The 18,031-nt window shown below is 37.9% G+C and overlaps 1 protein-coding gene across 2 annotated transcripts in view; it reads left to right on the top strand.

The window, feature by feature from the left end:
* The first annotated feature begins 465 nt into the window (after window positions 1-465).
* Window positions 466-18,031, top strand: part of UCHL3 (ubiquitin C-terminal hydrolase L3) — a 40,844-nt gene continuing 23,278 nt past the window's right edge. The window contains exons 1-6 of one of the 2 annotated variants that reach the window (XM_071549944.1): window positions 466-616; window positions 843-854; window positions 10,049-10,177; window positions 13,284-13,440; window positions 13,800-13,885; window positions 14,975-15,022. In XM_071549944.1, the coding sequence (XP_071406045.1) occupies window positions 575-616; window positions 843-854; window positions 10,049-10,177; window positions 13,284-13,440; window positions 13,800-13,885; window positions 14,975-15,022 (474 nt within the window). In that variant the 5' untranslated portion in view covers window positions 466-574. The remainder of the gene's footprint in view (window positions 617-842; window positions 855-10,048; window positions 10,178-13,283; window positions 13,441-13,799; window positions 13,886-14,974; window positions 15,023-18,031) is intronic. The other variant, XM_071549951.1, reaches the window with a different exon arrangement.

Here is an 18,031-nt window from a genome sequence, read left to right as displayed (position 1 = left end):
CCGGGGAAGCTGTCACGGCAGACAATGCTCTCAGGCACATGGTGTAACTCCTTGGATGTCCTGTACAGGGCCAGGATTTGGACTCAGTGATCCCTGTGGGTCCCTTCCAGCTCAGAACATTCTGTGATTCTGTGATGTAGGGGGAGCTCACTGTGACTGGCGCTCCCGGCTCTGCCCCCGACATCGCGCCGCGGGGGCGCCCCCTGGTGGCTGCTGCGCGCCCCACAGGCCCCGGCGGCGCGGCGGGCGAGGCACCACCCCTTGCCCCGCTGGGAGAACCCATTGCCGGGGGGAGACGAGACGGTCCGGAGCGGGAGATCTGCCGGGCACCGCCGCCAGGAGCACCGGGGACGGCTAGCGGTCAGCGCCGTGAGCGCCGCCTCGGCCGGCGCTGCGGGGCGGCGTGGAGGTGCGGGCGCGTTCCCGAGGGTTGTTTGCTGCTCGGCACACCCACCCCTTGCCGGCGCTGCGCGGTGGCGCGGCCCCGGGTCAGGATGGGGCGCGGCGCGGGAGGCGCTGTCAGAGGCGCGCTGTGAGTTCGGCCCAGCCACGCACCGCAACCGCCGCCGCTGCCATGGAGCCCCATCGCTGGCTGCCCCTGGAGGCCAACCCCGACGTGAGTGCCCGGCCTGGGCGGTGAGAGAGCTGCCATGGGCGCGGGAGGGCTGCCCGCTCGACAGGCAGCCTGCTGGGGGTGGGCGGCACGATGACGGAGGGCAGAGGGCTCGGGGATGGGCCGGGCTCGGCATCGCCGCCTCGGGGATGTCAGGGTACGGGAGACGTCTTAGCCCGTACATCCGACTGGAGTCTTAACTCGCTTTTGTTTTCTGCTTTCTTTGCAGGTCACGAATCAGGTAAGCACCTTTTATTTGAGGTAACCTTTAGTGTCTCTGCAGATTTGGGTCGTCTCCTCTCGTTTTCATGTATTAAAGGCTCCTGCTTCTCCAGGGAGAGTGCCCCCTTCCTCCCTTAGGCGTGTCTGCGCTCAGTCTTCTCCTGTTAGATGGTACTGAAACCTCTCACGTAAAGATACTATATGAAAGGAAAAAAACCCAAAAAGCCACCAATGTAAAGAGAATAGTTATGGTCTGGCTATTAGTGTAATGAAGTCGCTGATGTCTTTCGAGGTGGGTTTTACTGAACTAATTAATGATTAAAACATATATTTAACACGTGCTGGTTGTGGGCATGTACATGATGGTTTTGTTCATGTTTATGGACCTTGCGTCACTCTGTCCTAGTCTCATTCTTCTTCAACCGACAGTAGGAAATAATGTCATTTTACTATAGGTGCACTTTGCCGCTTAGGCATGACTATATTTGCCTGATTTGTTGCTGTTTTTGTTAGTGTGGTAGAACTTGCATTAGAGGAGGCTTTTTCTAGTCCACAAAACAATGCTCGCCCTACTTAAGCTCTGAATGGAAGGAAATCACACATATTCCAACCCTGCATCATGTTCTCAGTGATAATTTTGAGCATCTGTAACAAGGACTCGAGATCAGATATTGATTTCATCAGGCCCATTGATAATGTTAAAGATGGTGTTTAAGCCAAAAGGCTCAGAAGCTTGCAACAGTAAAATCACATTGTTAAAACTATATTGGCTAAATATTTTGGAAACTGGAAATTTTTCTGTGTGAAGAATGGGCTTGTTTAGGTTTTTTGTTGTAGTTGCCTGTTATGTACAAAGTGCATCTGCAGGAGAGGAAAGGGTTATTTGATGCTGGGTCATTTCCTAGAGCAAATAATTTTACAATTCTTACAGTATTGCTGCTGTGGAGCAATTTGAAAAGTTTGTAATTCCAGTCTCCTCAGTTAAAATTGGCAGCCTTTCCTAGGAGATCTTCTTGAAAATGTGCTATGATTTCTTAATGTTTCTTGGTTTTCTTTTGTTTTTCTTTTTTTTTTAATTTTGAAATTTGAAGCCTGAATTCCAGTTTGGAAGAAAATAAGTGTGAATAAATGACTAGTAGAATTTCAAATTCTCTAACTTTTTTTGACCTTCCAGATGCTGAGGTGAGCTTATCATGGTACAAATCAAGTTGTCAGCTGTAAAGTAGAAATTGAGGAGGAAAAACTAATGACTTTTGTTTAATCTGAAATATATCACTATGTTTTTATGTTATACGGAGAAAATTCTAGAAGAACGTTAACTGAACAGTTCTACATGTGTTCAGAATCCATCTTTCTTGTCCATTCGCTTTTCATTGGTGATGGATGATATCTCTCAGTTGTGCATGATTATGGATTATAGGAATTTGTACTCCAGAAGTAATTTCTTGTTAATATTCCTGTGTAGAAAAGGCCACTTGCAACCAGTTAGACTTTCTGTGCAGTCTTAACTGAGCAGATGTTATTATCTAGACTGACAGATGTACATTTAAAGAAAAAAAAGGTTGAGAATTGAATATGAATGCACCTGGCCTTATTAGTAGTTGTTGTTTTAATCTCATCAGTACGGGAGTGAGCTGTGTAGCAATAGAGCTGTTAGTCACAAGTTACTCATATCCTGCTTAAGTTTAGACCAATGATAATAGTAATTTGAGATTCAAATGAAGTTGCAAACCCATTTTTAGAAAATTCTGTTAAGGGATGTCTGCAAGGACAGACATTTTTTGCAGTACTCTGTGCTGTGCCTTGTGAAATAGTCCAGAATTCTTTAGGATTAAAAAAACCCAGTCATATGCATCTACAACTAATGTTTGTGTCTGGTAGTTTAATACATGCTAAGTGTGGTAGTGAATTCTTAAAACAAATTCCAATGGCCTGTAAAATGCATGGCTTTTTAAGTATTAGATTGTAGTTAGAAATCTCATTACAATTTAACAAATGCTTAGGCTGTTTTCATTATTATAGCAATCACTTTATTCTTTTTTTAATACTAACTAAAAAAGAAATGTATTAAATGCAGGTTCAGTTGCTTTTAGTATGTTCTTACCATACTATGTGTTCTGTAGCAATGACACATAAGTTCTATATTTGAGGATTTCAGTCTTTGTGGTAGAAATTCAGGCAATAGAGAAGAACTGGTATTTCTCAGTTACAGGGTATGTGAAATCTTTCAAAAAATATCAAAAGTTTGGCTGTATTGAGGGTGTTTATATTATAATGCAAGTCTAGGAATTTCTAAGTGCTTAGTGTGTATAGAACCTCTCTTTTGCCTATGTGCTAAAATGACTTAAAGCCTCAGAAAGTGGCTGGTGAGGATAAAGAGGAATATTATCTGTTAAGTTTTAAAGATTTCCAGTGGCAATGACTCTCTTGGAATACCACAGCCGTGTATCTCTAGTTCCTTTTCAAGAAAGAATGTACCACAGTTAAATGTACTACACAGTGGTAATTGTAATGAGTCAAGTCAGTAGTTAAAGGTACCATACAGTGCTAATGTAATTGTCACAGTACTTGTTTTTTTCTCCTTCACTTCTACAGTCTGACAGAATAAATTGTTGTCCACCTCTGGTAGAGAATGAGTTGATGATTCAGTATTTATAAACCTTCACTTTGTGTACAGTGATGACAGGGAATAGTTTCTTCTCTTTGATCTTCAGCTGGGGGGGTCTGCCATGACCAGTGCTGCCCTTCTGAATCTCTTCAAAGTGGGAGTCTTTCCCCACTAATGGGAGAGAGAAGACAAGAAAATTGTGTTTATCTGCTCGCTGTTTACCACATTATGCTTGTATGTCTGTGTATCTTGTTCTCAATTTCTTCTACCACCCCAAAAAAACACAAAACAGATGGCGTGCAAATCTTTTGAGTGAAAAGATGAGAACACAAGGTAATTGTTCTTCATCATGATGTTGCTTCAGTCTGGCTTGCAACCCACAATTGATTGCCTGGCAAGTGTGGATAAACAAAAAAGTAGTATTGGTGGATATCTTTCTTGATCTCCCACCTTTTTTCATGCTCTTCCTATTCTTCATCTCACGCATTTTAAGAAATATCCTCACTTCCTGGGTAAGGTACCATTTCAGGTCCTGCCTTCATTATGTCCAGATAAGGGTAGAGTAGTTCACTGCATCTGATTAGTGCCCAGACAGAGGCTTCAGGTAGCTCAGACATAAACTACTGAGAGTTGGCTGTGGCTTGGGTTTCTCTTGTTCCTCAGGGCAAGAACTTCCTGGTTCTCAGTTACCTTCCAACATCATTTTCAGGCCTTTGATTCTCCGTTTTTGGGGTTGTCCTTTTTTTTTTTTTTAAGCCATTAAGGTATTGAGAGTCACCCACATAAAGAGATTTATTTTAGCCCATGAACACCCTTGACAGCTGTGATTTTGAAGTTATAGGGCAATAAAGATCACAAAACATAGAATAAATGGCAGAAACTGGATGCGGTGTCTTCACCCATTATGGAACATGTATCCTCAGGGTGTTAGGCAAATGCAGAGATTAATTCAGTATCTCAGAAACAGACTTTACTCTTCCTAAAAGGTCTTCCCATTTCTGAACTCTGAAATGCTGCCCCACAAGCATTCCCAAAGGAAAGCTGCACTGATCAAAGTAATGGAAAATGCAGTGCACACGGTTCCTGAAGTGCGTTGGGAAACAGTACTTGTAGATGAACTACTGTGTTGGAGTGAAAGGATGTCAGATATGAAGAAACACAGATGTCCTTCTGCAAATGCTTAGTTAAACTGGGTTTTTTTTCAGGTGAGGGAGTGGAGTTTAAGTGTTCAGTGGTAAGCAGAATGAAAACAGTGCAGATAGTGTGCATGCTTGGAAAACAGCCTGTTGTTATGGGTGTAGCCTCAGAAAGTGGAAAACTAGGACTGTATGTGTGTCTTTCTGTAAAGACAACACCTCAGAGAGCCTTCCACAGAGCCAGCAAAGGGAGACTGGTGGGGCTGTGGGACAGCACAGCAAATACTAAGCACAAGGAGAAATATGAAGGGATTGTAGATGTCCGCTGTGAGACCACTCCATAAATGGCTTCTTCCAGTTTAAAATACCTCTAGCTATGTAACTTTCTTGCTGAGTTTAACTAGATAGATATGTTGCAAAGGGAAAATTGTAACTTGTTTTGGGGTTTAGAGTATTACATGAATAGTTGGAAGGTTGACATATTTATCTTTGTATGTTCTTCAGTAATTGAAAACTAAAAAACCCACATATTTAATTTCTCTATTTGTAGTTGCCACTTCTGTCCTTTTCTTAGGCTCTTTATTGCCTGGTTTCTTAGTTCTTTTAAGTAGGAAACACTGTCTTGAAGATAGAATGGGATGCTACAGAGTGGAAAACATGTGACAGTTGTTTATGCCATACATTAATCCTGTTGCACTGAAAATGCTGTTCCCCACTTCCATATTTTGTTTCTGAAAGGACCAGCAGTTGTTGTTATAGTAAAGCTGTAAAAAAGAAATATGTATAATAGCTTATTTAGAAGAGTGGATTGGTCCAGCTTATCCCTGTTATGAATAACTTTTTAGATTATGGAAACAGGTCTCTTAAGTGTTTTTCACAGTATAACATGGTATCCTGCTTTGAACCAGTGGCACAGTAGCTGCATCTCAGAACTCTGTTGGAAGCATTCTAAAGCTCTTTCTCACTGGGATGGTTTTGAAGGAAGCCTGGGTCAGCTGGTGTCTTGGGTTGAGCTGGCAAAAACGCCAACTGCCCAACACAGAATCAGAGCTTCCCTCCCGCTCTCCAAGAAAAGCAAGGAAAGGGAAAAAACCCCTTCAAACTAGGTTTATGCTTAAACTAACTATATATATTTATACAGAAAAGAGAAAATTAAAAGAAACTACAATACACACACAAATTAGAAATAACAAGAAATAACTTTTCACTCCCCAGTGAACACAAATCCCACCATTCTAACTACAAATTACTTTAGAGAAGTCAATTCTCCAGAGACAAGCTTAAGCACAGAGAAAAACTAAGAACAAACATTTTACTTCCCTAAGATAACACGGTGGTGAGCCGGTGCTCTGGGCTTGGTCCTCCCATCCCTGCTGGGATGGCACGGTGTGTCCTCCTAGGACCAGAGCTGTGAAGGAACTGACCAAGCCACTCCTACACTGGCTCTTACCCCCTTTGAGATGATGTCGGAATATAGTATGGAATACCGCTGGCTAGAAGAAGTCAGCTGTCAGCTAGCTCAGCCCAGCTCAAATCAGCTGACAGTCCCAGGCCTACCCTGAAATCTAAAACCTAAATTTAGGCCTACTTAGCTAAACCCATAACAGCTGGTTAGTCCAGTTTTGTGAGTGCTTTGCGTTGCTGCCTCTGGGATGCTCTGGGTCAATGTATATGGCAGTGCCTGGACATACTGTGTATTAAGTTTTGAAACTGCTCTATGGATATATTAAAAATATGTACCTCTCATTGTGAAAAACAGGCACTAACTATAAGGCTCTATTGCTCTTTTAGACACCCTAAAGAAAGAAACACAATTGAAATGATAAGTATTCTGTAGGTGTACATTTTCTCACATTTTTGTTGATTTTGATGTTGAAAGTGTTCTTTCTCCCTCTTTTGTTGCAAATTTTGAAAAACAAATCAGTGATGGTGATAAATGGGCTGTATTCTTTGAACTTCGTTATGAGGTCCTAAAATAGAGAGCTGGAGGATATTAAGGAATTTGTAATAAATCTTGAATTTCCCAAGGAAGTCTATTATAATGGAGCATCTCTTGTTTGAGCAAGATCATATTGTGGCCATCCTAAGTGAGGAGTAGGTGGTAAAGAAGAATAATGCACTTCATGTAAATTCCAGCCATATGTTTGCTCCTGGTATGCTGTTTGACCTCCTGTACAGAACTAAAGTTTCTACAGCTCCTGCATGTGACTGATGTGATGCATTCTGTAAGATTTATTGAAAAATGAATCCTTCTTTTTAATGCCATAAATATTATGATAAAAGAATGAAGAAATATATCCTTATAATGCCCTAACAATAAAATATTGTTTGGGTGGTTTCCTTATTTTTAGAAAGCAATTTCACTTCAGAAACAGACTTGGTTTTGTTATATGCCTCTGGGAGTAGTGTATAAAGAATTGAAAGGAAAATATTGTGCATTTATTTTTTAATATAGATTATTTAATAAGAATAGGATACTTTAAAGCATGAGTATCAGTTACATTTTACTCAGTACCTTACTGCTTTTTAGAGAAAAAGATTAGCTTTAATTCAATACAGTGGCAAAAATTCTTACACTTTAATGAAAAAGTTAGAAAATATTGTCTGATTGGTTTATTTAGATGTAGTCCTTCCAATTTCCTAAAGCCATAGCACACTTTGGTTTTGCATAACAAAGTGTTAATTGTAGTTTTGTTGTGATACAGTGATGCTTTAATCCACTGAGCAGAAGTACAATAAAATATAGACTTTGTTGGTGTCTTGGTTTGCCTTTGTGCTTAGAAGAGAATTACAATGGTTGGTTCTTCCAACAGAAGCTCTTTGACTTTTGCATGTGAGTGTCTGAAAATGTTTGTGCATTTTGCCCAGCTTTATGTTTACACAGTTCCAACTTGTATACAAACACCTCAGTAAAATGTGGAAAACTCAAAGTCTTCAGTATGATGCCTTAGTATTTAGAATGTAACTTTCGTGAAATATTTGCAGATGGTGTGTAAATTTAATTGCACTTAAATTTCCAAGTCCTGTTTTGTTTCGATTTCTGTCTTCACTTTGTTTTTACATGCAGGTGACTAAGTAGAAAAGCACATTGCTATTCTAGACAATACTAAAGTTGTGCATTTACTGCTTCAGAAGTTTTCTGTTAAAATAAATTGCATCCTTATGTTGTCTTACCCCACTTACCTTTTCCACATCTCCACAAACCCACTGATCAAACCTTCCAGCTGTCTCTGCAATTGTATTGGCAGTAGTATTGTTAACTGCTGAAGTCAAGTCACCTGTGTTGCCTTTGTCCACTGGGTTTCCCTTCTACTTTTGAGGTTCTTTAAAAATCAATAAATGAGCACAAACACTTTTTCTATTTTTTAAATTGAATAATTTTCATTAACTTAAAAGATACGTGGTGTACCTCAAAATAGAATAGTGTATTAAAGGTAACTGCTCTGTGCTTCTTTCAATGCTTAACACTTATTAGCTTGAAATAGTGGTACTAAAAGTGAAAACAGTATAGGTTATACCACATGCTGCATAAGTAACGTGCCTAAATGTTCTTATTTTAATTTTACTATAAACCAACATTTAGACATGCAGATTTGCAGTTTGTTGCCATTTATAACAGAAATAGGTAGGCTGGAAGTGACCTTTTGAGTTCTCCAGATCAACCATGCTCTGTTCCAAACAGATTCTCAGCAACTTGTCAGGTTCTGAATTGCTCAAAAGATAGAGACTCCACAGCTTCATGGGCAATACTTTATCATGTTTGTTATTTTTAAAATTTATCTTTAAATGTCTTCTTTATCAAGTTCAAATTTACCTGTGTTTCAGCCTGTTTCTCATTGTCTTACGTGCTCTGCTGAGATGATTCCTTCATCATCTCTGCACTCTCCCTTAGTTATTTAAAAACAGTAATAATCAGGTGAAGAAGGGCCTTCTGGAATACTGTGGGAAAAGAGAAATTCATAGGAAGTGCAGATAAGGGGTGTGTGTAAAGTAATTTCAGAACTGGCTTTCTGATAATAGTTAGCTGGACCAGTGAAAAACCAGGAATTGTTTTTCAGGAAGGTATTTTAAAACAGCAGGAAAAGAGACAACCAAAAACATGACAACAATCAGTGAAAATAAAGTTCTGAAACAGTTAATACTAGATACAGATGTGTGTGTAGGGGGGTTGTATTATTCTTCCTGAGCTCCTGTAAGACTTCTGTAATACAGCCAAGTATTTTTTTAATTTTCTAAGGTAAATACTCAAAGACCTATAAATTAGGAATAATCAGCAGTGTCTGAAAAAGAGAATCTGAGACTCTCTTGGGCAGATTTAGAGAAATATAAAGCTGCTATTATAGGCTATCTTGAGTACATAATATCAGTGAGTTAAGAGAAGTTAAGCAGCTGAATGTGAGTGAGCCCTCAAAGTACCGTAACTGTTCCTTCCAGTAGAATAAAATTGTTTGGGTCGTCGCTGAATAATTGGAACACAAAGCAGCTGAGGTCTCTCCCTGTAAGTCACACTGTCTAAAAAGCATGGAGAGCTGCCTGCTGTCCTAAAGCAGGAATGATTTCGCCAGTGGGCTAGTGGGTGTGTCACTACCTGCTGCCTGCCTAACTCCTTTTTGTACCAAAATCTTTTTCTGGCCTTGGAAAGAGCTGGAAAAGGACTGAAAGAGGAGGGAAATGGAGTTGTTAATGTAACTTACCAAAATTGAAGCTGTTGCTTTTAACATTTCTTTTTCTGATCTTCCTGTGTCACATCTAATACGGATTTTTGTCCCTCTAAAGAACTTTACCTGGTTCCTAACAACTTGGTTTAGTTCCTACAAAATTTCTTCTCTCTGACCTTGCTGAATACAGGCTTGCCTTCTTTTTACCCATTCAGAACACAGTTTGCAAAAGATTACGTATCTGGCTGTTACTGACTCAATTTCATCTTCTTTGTTTGCATGTATCCACATTAATAATTAGCTCCATATGTTTGTTTTAAGAAATCTTCCCATCCTGACATCTGTTGCTTGTCTGTTACCCAACTGTCAGTCTCCTACACAGGGGCTTATGCTGCACAGTTTTCAACGTCTACTTAATAATTTTTAGAAGAATATTTTGATCTTTTTTTCCCAGGCCTCAGCGAAACCCTCTTGATACACAGAGTGGTATCTTCTTTGCCTGTTTTGGGTCTTTCCTTAGTATTTTATTTTTGTTTTATGATTGTACAGTAAAGGTGTTAGGCTCATTGTGTGTTAAGATCACTGCTTGTCAGACTAAGCCTATGCTCTTGCTCTTCTCTGTAGTGCTAACCATCGCTTTTTGTCATCACTCTCATAGTTTACTAGGAGTCATAATTTCTTAGATTGTAAAGTTTCTAGGTGACATTGTAACCCCACATCCATTTCATATTGTGAGTATTCCATAACGCTTCTGAACAGATACGCTTATGAATGTACTTATTTAATATTATGCTATTCTTTTCTTTTTCAGTTCCTCAGGCAGTTGGGTATACATCCTGACTGGCAATTCGTAGATGTTTATGGTATGGAACCAGAACTGCTCAGCATGGTTCCAAGACCTGTATGTGCAGTCCTACTTCTCTTTCCAATAACAGAAAAGGTAAATGTTTATTTTATAATCAGTTAATTGCTTCTGTTGTAAATGAAATGGGAATCAATAGTTTGAATCTTGTCCTTTGGTGCCATAATAGAATCAGGATGAGACTGATGCCTTATTCAAGAGCCTTCTTAATTAAAAATAATGAAACAGAATGCTTCCTTCAAAACCTTCTTTTGAGAACCTTATATGTATATTGCTGATTTTTCAAATTGGAATGGGAAAAGCTAATATACAAGCACAGAAAAATATACCTCATGTTTTCCTTTTGCAGACAATTTAAGCCTTTTTTTGTAATATGCACTGTGAAATGGCTCAATTCCTACTTATAGCAGAAACCTGCAATACCATAAGCAAAATGAGAGATAGAGTCCAGGGTGCAGGACTCTTATGAAATGCAACTCCTTTTTGAGTTTTCATCCTGTTACACTGACCAGGTTTCAGTCTACTTTCAGTTCAGTCATCAGTACTGATACGGCTTTTGCTTCTTGGAAAGATGGGGCACATTTCTACGATGAAAGAGCATTTCCACGCCTTCTTTCTCTGTCTTATACTTAGAAACTGATTTGGTTAAGCATGCAAGTCTGCTTATTTTGTGTCATCATATGCTTTTACATAGTGTTATTCACACTGATCTTTCAATTCATAAAAACCTTACCTTACGTGATTGTGATAAGGTCAACCAGAAAGTTTAAAGGGATCCTGCTCAAACTTAATTCTTGTAGTATGTTGCTCAAAAAGAACATGTGGTTTACAAGGGCAAACCACTTAGCCATTAAAGTTTAGCTTCTACAACAAAATATGCTTAAATAGAGAAAAGAGTGACAGGTCAGTCTTGTTACACATTAGGTCCTGTAAACTTCTGCATTCTGAGTTTCTCCTAAACAGCTATGCAGGCAATCCTTTTCAAGCTTTATTTCAGCCACCTTGGTAGTTTTGAGCTTAAGGAAGCTCTTAACTTGCCTGTCTTCAGGAATTGTCCTTTCTGTCACCTTTGAGACATTGTTTTGTGTGCTGTAGTTTGTGTCTGGCTTCTTGAGCTGCAGGTTTGAGCTCTTTGCATGACTGTCACTTTTGTCTCCCTGCTTATGCAAACCTTCTTTTTTTGGATCGTGTTGTGGGAGCATCATCCTGTGGGAAAGAACAACCTTTGTCTTTTTTACAGGAGGTGTATCCAATTTCATTGTAAAGAAGCATATGACTAACAAAACCGGAGAAGAAACATATGCTCTGTTGCATCAATCAATTGAATTTGACCACCAGCCAAATATTCAGCATGTTAATCCTAAAACACAAGGGACATGAGTTTTTCTGTCAACTGTTTAGCCTGAGTGTATGAAGGCTGGATCTTTCATGTGAAGTCCAATGTTCTGAAGCTTTTGTTGTTCTGTGTGAACTCCACAAGACCCTTGAGCATTATTTTGTATTTCTGGAGTAGTTTTCTGCTCCTTAACCTCCCTTTCAAAATGGCCTGTAGTAGTATGCTTTTATTTAAATTTATTATTTATTTATGTTTTTTGGCTTTGTCTACATTTATGAAAGGGCCTCTTAATTAATTATGCTGCCTTTGTAAACACTTCTAACATGTCTGTTCTTCTGTCTGAAGTTCCATCGTTTCATGTTGGCTGTATGTCAGTTTTCTCAAACTTGCTTTAAGGGCAAGATGCTCTTGTTAGCATACAGATAATTTTAGGGTTGTTGTCCAGTTTAAAGGTGCATGACTTTCCTAGTCTGCATTGTTCATTGTAGGCAAAGTGAATACTGCGAGTGTTGGCCATTTTGAACATGGTCTAATGTATATAAATCATGGAGTAGCTCAGGTTAGGAGATGATCTGCTCTACCTCTTGAGGTGATGTGGCTTACCCTTTGCTCAAAATTCTATTTTTGGTATTCTCAGCATTTATATATTTAATTTTTGCCATGGAGTTTATTTTGGTTGGCAGACAATGAATGGTTTATGAATATTGTTTACCTTCTCTACTCTGAGCTTTTTGTCCAATTAAGCTTTATGAAATTTTAATCTCAATTAAGCCTACTTTTGTTAACTTGTTAGGTAAGTGGTGCCAAATTAAAATGCTTTGTAATGGTCTTGCTATTACTTAGACTCTTCAAAACATGTAGTCGAGCTGCAAGCGTGGAATAAGATGCTGGAATAATTTCTTGCCTTTGTTTGTCACTGATGGTAAATAGAGTCAGCGGGAAATTTCTCATGCCTTTTCAGAGGGAGTTCCTGGATAAGATTCTACATTCATATTTTACTTCTGTCATGCTTGTATAAATGCCCCATCTACTTCAGTGGTTTTTTGTCTGCAAAAGTACCTAGTAAAAAAGGCAAAGGAGGAAGCATTGTCTGGAACATTTGAGGATTTCTTTCTTTTTCTGTTTGAAATTAAAAAAACCAACCAAACAAAAAATCAAACAAAAACCAAAACCAAACAAATCCAACAAAGAAAAACCCCAGCCCTCCCCCAAAAGAACGAACAAATCACAGCCAACAAAAAACCCCAACAAAACACAAAAACAACACACTGTTGGGCAGCAAAATTATGATCTTTATAAAACAAATACTTAATTTAGTTTGACTAAACAATCTGCTTTTTTTACTACATTTACTTCATGAATATGGCTTTTGAAGGGCTTGTTTTGGCACCAGAGCTGTTATATAAATCTTATTTTATGAACCTGGGAAAAATTAAATGTAACAATGGAACTTTTAAGAATGCTTCATGATGATTAATCACCTGAAGTGTTATGATTTTCTTGATAGCACTTTAGACCTATGTCTTTAAAAAGCTTTTTGGTGAATTGAAGACAAATGATGACAGGTGCTGAGATCAAGCAAATATTTTAAATATTTTTGAAGTTATGTAAGATAACACGTATTTCAGAATGATGTTTCAAGTGTGATGGTTTTTTGGCTATTGTCGAGGGATTGGTGTAAGAAACAATATAGAGCTGTTCAGTTGAGTAAATTGACAAGTACTTGTTGGACCACATGTGTTAAATATTTCAAATTACAATATTAGCTGTTGCTTTGTATAAATTATTTTTGCTTGAATAATGTAGCTATTTGTGCTATTTGTTAAATGTCTTTAACTTTCTTTCTAGTATGAAACCTTCAGAACAGAAGAAGAGGAGAGAATAAAAGCTAAGGGGCAAGATGTCAAATCATCAGTGTATTTCATGAAGCAGACCATTAACAATGCTTGTGGAACAATTGGGCTAATTCATGCTATTGCAAACAACAGAGATAAAATGAACTTTGGTATGTTTTTTTAGTTGGGTTTTCTATTGGCTTTTCCTTTTTTTCCTTAACTGTGGGAAGCCATGGAGGGAAGGATACATTTTGTACTGTTTTCTCTGAATATAACCATTCATAAAGGATGAACTTTATTCCAAGTACATTTCTATCTATAATAATAAAGCCAGTATTTTATACTAATTCACAAACTAAAGCACTTGAAACATTGCAGACTGCAGCAGGTAGCAGTTCCTCTTGCAGTTAGCCTTTCGTGTCTTAAAAATACAGTATAATTCTATCTTCAAATCTTTTGTTGGATTCTGTAAGCTTTGAATGAAGGTATAATTAAAACATGACACTTACTATGTCTTTATTTTTTTAAGAAACTAATTCTTCACTGAAGAAGTTCCTAGAAGATTCATTATCTATGACTCCTGAAGAGAGGGCCAAATATCTAGAAACTTACGAAGTTAGTATGTGTTTTTACTTCTATTTAAAATGGTAAAAGAATTACTTGCATGAGCAAGTGCTGTCCACAGAACTTGACTCAGTGAGGCACCCAAACAATTTGGTTTCACGATGAGCTTGTGATCAGACAGTTGCTATGAAGAAAACCCTGCTTTGGTATTTGAAAGTATTCCTGCCTGCCCACAGCTCCATCAGCAGAATGGGTTTTGTCAATGTTCTTCATCCATATTAAGTCACTGGCTTAGTTTAAAATTACTTGGAAATGCATGAGAAATGTGTGCATAATCTTTTTTGGGGGTTCAGGATGGAGTTTAATGGTCAATTTAACCTGATCTGCTATTGCTGAAAAGGTGGTCCTTCTGCTTCCTCTTTTTATTTGTGCCTTCTAGTCATGGCTTTGGCGGTAGAGGCTCACAAAAGAGCTGATTTGGCTGAAATATGATCTCCTCCGCCCCCCCCCCCCGCCCCATACAATGAGATGAACGAGCTGGTAAAGTGCTTAGCCACATTATTAGTGCTGTTTGAAAAGATGTCACAGAGACATCTCGCCAGTGGTAGGAGAACAGCCTGGTTGCTCGTGACAGTAATGATGATCCTTTTTTAAAAAATTAAATCCTTTATGATTTCTAAACCTGAGTTCAATTTAAGCTCATTGTGAAGCCCTGAGGAATTTGAGTGTTAACATGTGGCTGAAGGAAGTAGTAACTAACACAAACAGCAAAGGATTGATGACATTTTCTGTACAAATGTGGAACACAAAATATCTGATCAGAGCTTTTGTCTACATTATTTTGACTGCTCAAGAAGTGATAGAGAAAAAGCCACTCATTTGTAGTGTTTTCTTTGTGTAAAAGTACCATTACAAACTGTCAGATATTTGATCTGGATTGACTGTAATGAAACATGAAATATTGGCCTTCCAAGATCCTTGGATGTAGAGATTATTTGTTTATTATCTTATTTATTTAATACAAGCACTGAACAAAAATAGTTAAATCTATCGTATTTGATAATATGAAGAGCATAAGTGGATCTTAAAACACTGAAAGTGTCTCATTTAAAGTCTGATTGAAATATGTTTTAATTTTAGGCTATTCGTGTCACTCATGAATCCAGTGCCCATGAAGGTCAGACTGAGGTATTCATTATTTAAAAAAGCCTTTGTTAATAACTAATTTGAGTTTTATGTAATTAACATGAGAAGAATCATATATTAAAGATTTATAGTGAAATTGAAGTTATTGCTTTGTTTGCAATCTCATGTTATGAATCCAGAATCGGGGTACAAAGTCAAATGGCATTGTTGGGGGAAAATCAAACTTGAAGCTTGGGGAGGGTTTTTTATTCATTGTGGGGTTTTGTTGGTGATGGTTGTTTGCACTGGGTTCTTCAGATCTTGCACAACGTGGAAGATCTTCTCGGGCTTCATTTCAGAGTAAAACAGACAGTAATTGTATTTTTAATGAAAGTTGATGTTGTGATGTTGCATATTTGTAGGTAAGAAACTGTAGGATCCATAGTGAATCATACAATTGGAACAAACAGTTTTTATGGGAGTCCAAAGGCTTTACTTCAGGAAAAGAAATAGTACAATACTTGGTTTGTGATTGTGTATGTGCTGTTTGTATACAATAGAAACTCAGATAAATTCTCACTAACATATATTTATAAGCATTTATGCCCCAACAGACTGTGTGATATGGAAAGTAACCTAAAAGCCAACAAAGGAAACTTAAAATAAACATAAATTTCAACATTCAACATTTTTCTTCTTCAGTTATAATAACTAAGTCTGTTTTCTGTCTTTCCTGTTCAGATTTCAGTATCTGTTCCACAAAAAAAAAAAGTCAGGTTATAGCTAGCACTGCTTTGACAAAAAGAGAAAACCTTCTGTCTTGGGCTGTGACTCCAGTGACTCATCCATTCTCTCTTTTTGAAGTACAGTAGGTGAGATTTTCTTTCTCTTGTGCAGTGTTTTCTAAACAATGCAAGAGAAAGCCAAGCAGTCCTTTCTGCTGTCCCTTACCCTGTAGGGAACTAAGAGAATTGTTTTAACTATTTTTATTACAGAATCTCAACTTCCTTTGTGGTATTTTCTTTAAAAAACCCACACCATTCTCTCTCCTTATCTCTTTCTCTAAATTAATCAAGGGTCAATATTTCAAGAAGAAGCATCAGAATAAATTTATATTTGTCTTCCTTTTCTGTGTGAGGAACTCAGATCTGGTCTGTTGTTTTTTTTTTTTAAATGAATCTTTTCTAGGTATTCTTTGCAAGCTCAGTAAGAGAGATTATTCCAGCTGGTTGATGAAAATAGAATCTTTTCCTAAGATCTTGTAAAAGAGAAACTTCTTCAGTTGTTTTTATGTACTGTGACATTCATCCGGGGAGTGGTCTGTCTATGCATTCTTCTTGCAGATCTTATGGAATATTTGGGAAAGAAAGTGCAAGGGTGCAGTGTTCTGAGAGTCCTAGTGAAGATTCAAGAAGCATCTTAAGTTATAATGGAATCTCCTAATACAGGGCAGTTCATTTCTTGAACTTCCACTAATTATTTTGTTTCCTGATCAAGATAACCACAATACAAAAGATTAATAATTGTCTGGAAAGATGAAGACATTTTTTCATAATAAAAATTTGCAAGAATTTCTTAGCAATCATGTCTAAGCACAAATATTGAATGGGTAGTTCCCTTGTCAAATATTTATTATTACATTTTATATAACTGTACCTGGAAACAATTCAATATGGATATTCCTTAGACTGGTAAAATGACTTTTTCCTGTCTTTTTGTTTCCTAAGTTGAAGTAGTACAAAGGCTGAATACGTTTCTTAGGACCATTTTTTCAGAATAGTCCTGAAAAACCATCAGCCAAGGAGGGAAGAAATAAACAAGTGGTCTTACTGCACCATCTAAGTGGCCTGGAAATCCTGTCCTACCTTATGTTAGTTAAACAGGCAGCAAGGTCTCCCCTGTCATCTGTACCCGAGGAATGCTTGACTTTAAAGTACTATTCTTTCTAAGCAAAACAAAATATGAAACATGACTATACTGAGAATTGCAATTGAGAGTTGGATTGAGTTAATTTCCTAGCCTTTTTCCTTCCATTGGTGCATTTTAAATGTCACTGTTTAGCTGTTCATGTAGTGATTGAAGGGACTTTGAAGGGACAGCATGACTTCAAAGATGCTGAAATTACCATATATAGCTTATACGAGGTGGTTGACTTGTCCTGTGGGGTAAGTTGGTAATTTCTTGCACCTTTGGAGCAAGAAAGAAGAGAATTACATTCCTGCTGCATATATTTTATTGTTACGATTACGTTCCTGAGAATTTAGATTTCCTTTGAGAGCAGTGGAAAGGAACATGGTTGCCTTCTCGTGGCTCTGTTAGGTTTTGTTCTCCTGCTGACTCCATACACTTCCCCAGTTGTCTGAACCACCAATGCATTTTGCATCAAAATCTTTCCTTTGAGTAACGTGGCTTGGTTAGTTGCTTAATGATAGTAAGTGCTGTAGCTTTGTGACCAAAAAGTTCTTTCTAGGTCTTCTACAGATTTAAAGATTATAAAACCATGCAGGCCTACTTTTTTTTAAGATGATTAACTTGGCTTGCTTACTTCATAAGAATAGCCTGCTCTGAGGATAGTTCTGTCCCTTAGATAGGTATAATGTACTACTGTCCCCTCAAATTCTTCTGAAAGTGTTCCTGAAGCTTAACTGTATGAGACAGAAGAACTTCTGAAAGTGGGATGTGTGGTAGTCAATTTTGCTGATTTGGTTAGGAAGCTTTGTAACTGCTTTCAAGATTGTGTTTCCTTCCACCATGCAAAATGCACAATCACACGGTTCAGATATAATTTTTGAAAGTTTAAAAATAGCACAGACTACAGACAGGTTGTCTTCTGATAATACTGTTTGGTTGGAAATTTTTACTATGTTCTAAAGCCTCAGATACTTGAGGATTCAGCCTTTAATGCTTCTAAGTAATGCCTTTATTTTTTGATTGCTCCTGAAAAGTCTTGCTAACTCTTCACAGCTTTTTTATAATCTTTTATAATAGTTTTTACAATATGCTAGTGGATTTTCTGCTTTTGTTTCTGTTTCATGTATGTGAGTCTTTCGAACCTCAAAATAAAGCCAGTTT

This window comes from Pithys albifrons, chromosome 1 (assembly GCF_047495875.1).
Source record: "Pithys albifrons albifrons isolate INPA30051 chromosome 1, PitAlb_v1, whole genome shotgun sequence".
NCBI classification, from domain to species: domain Eukaryota; kingdom Metazoa; phylum Chordata; class Aves; order Passeriformes; family Thamnophilidae; genus Pithys; species Pithys albifrons.
Note: the sequence above shows the minus strand (reverse complement) of the source record. Positions and strands in the feature narration are given on the sequence as shown.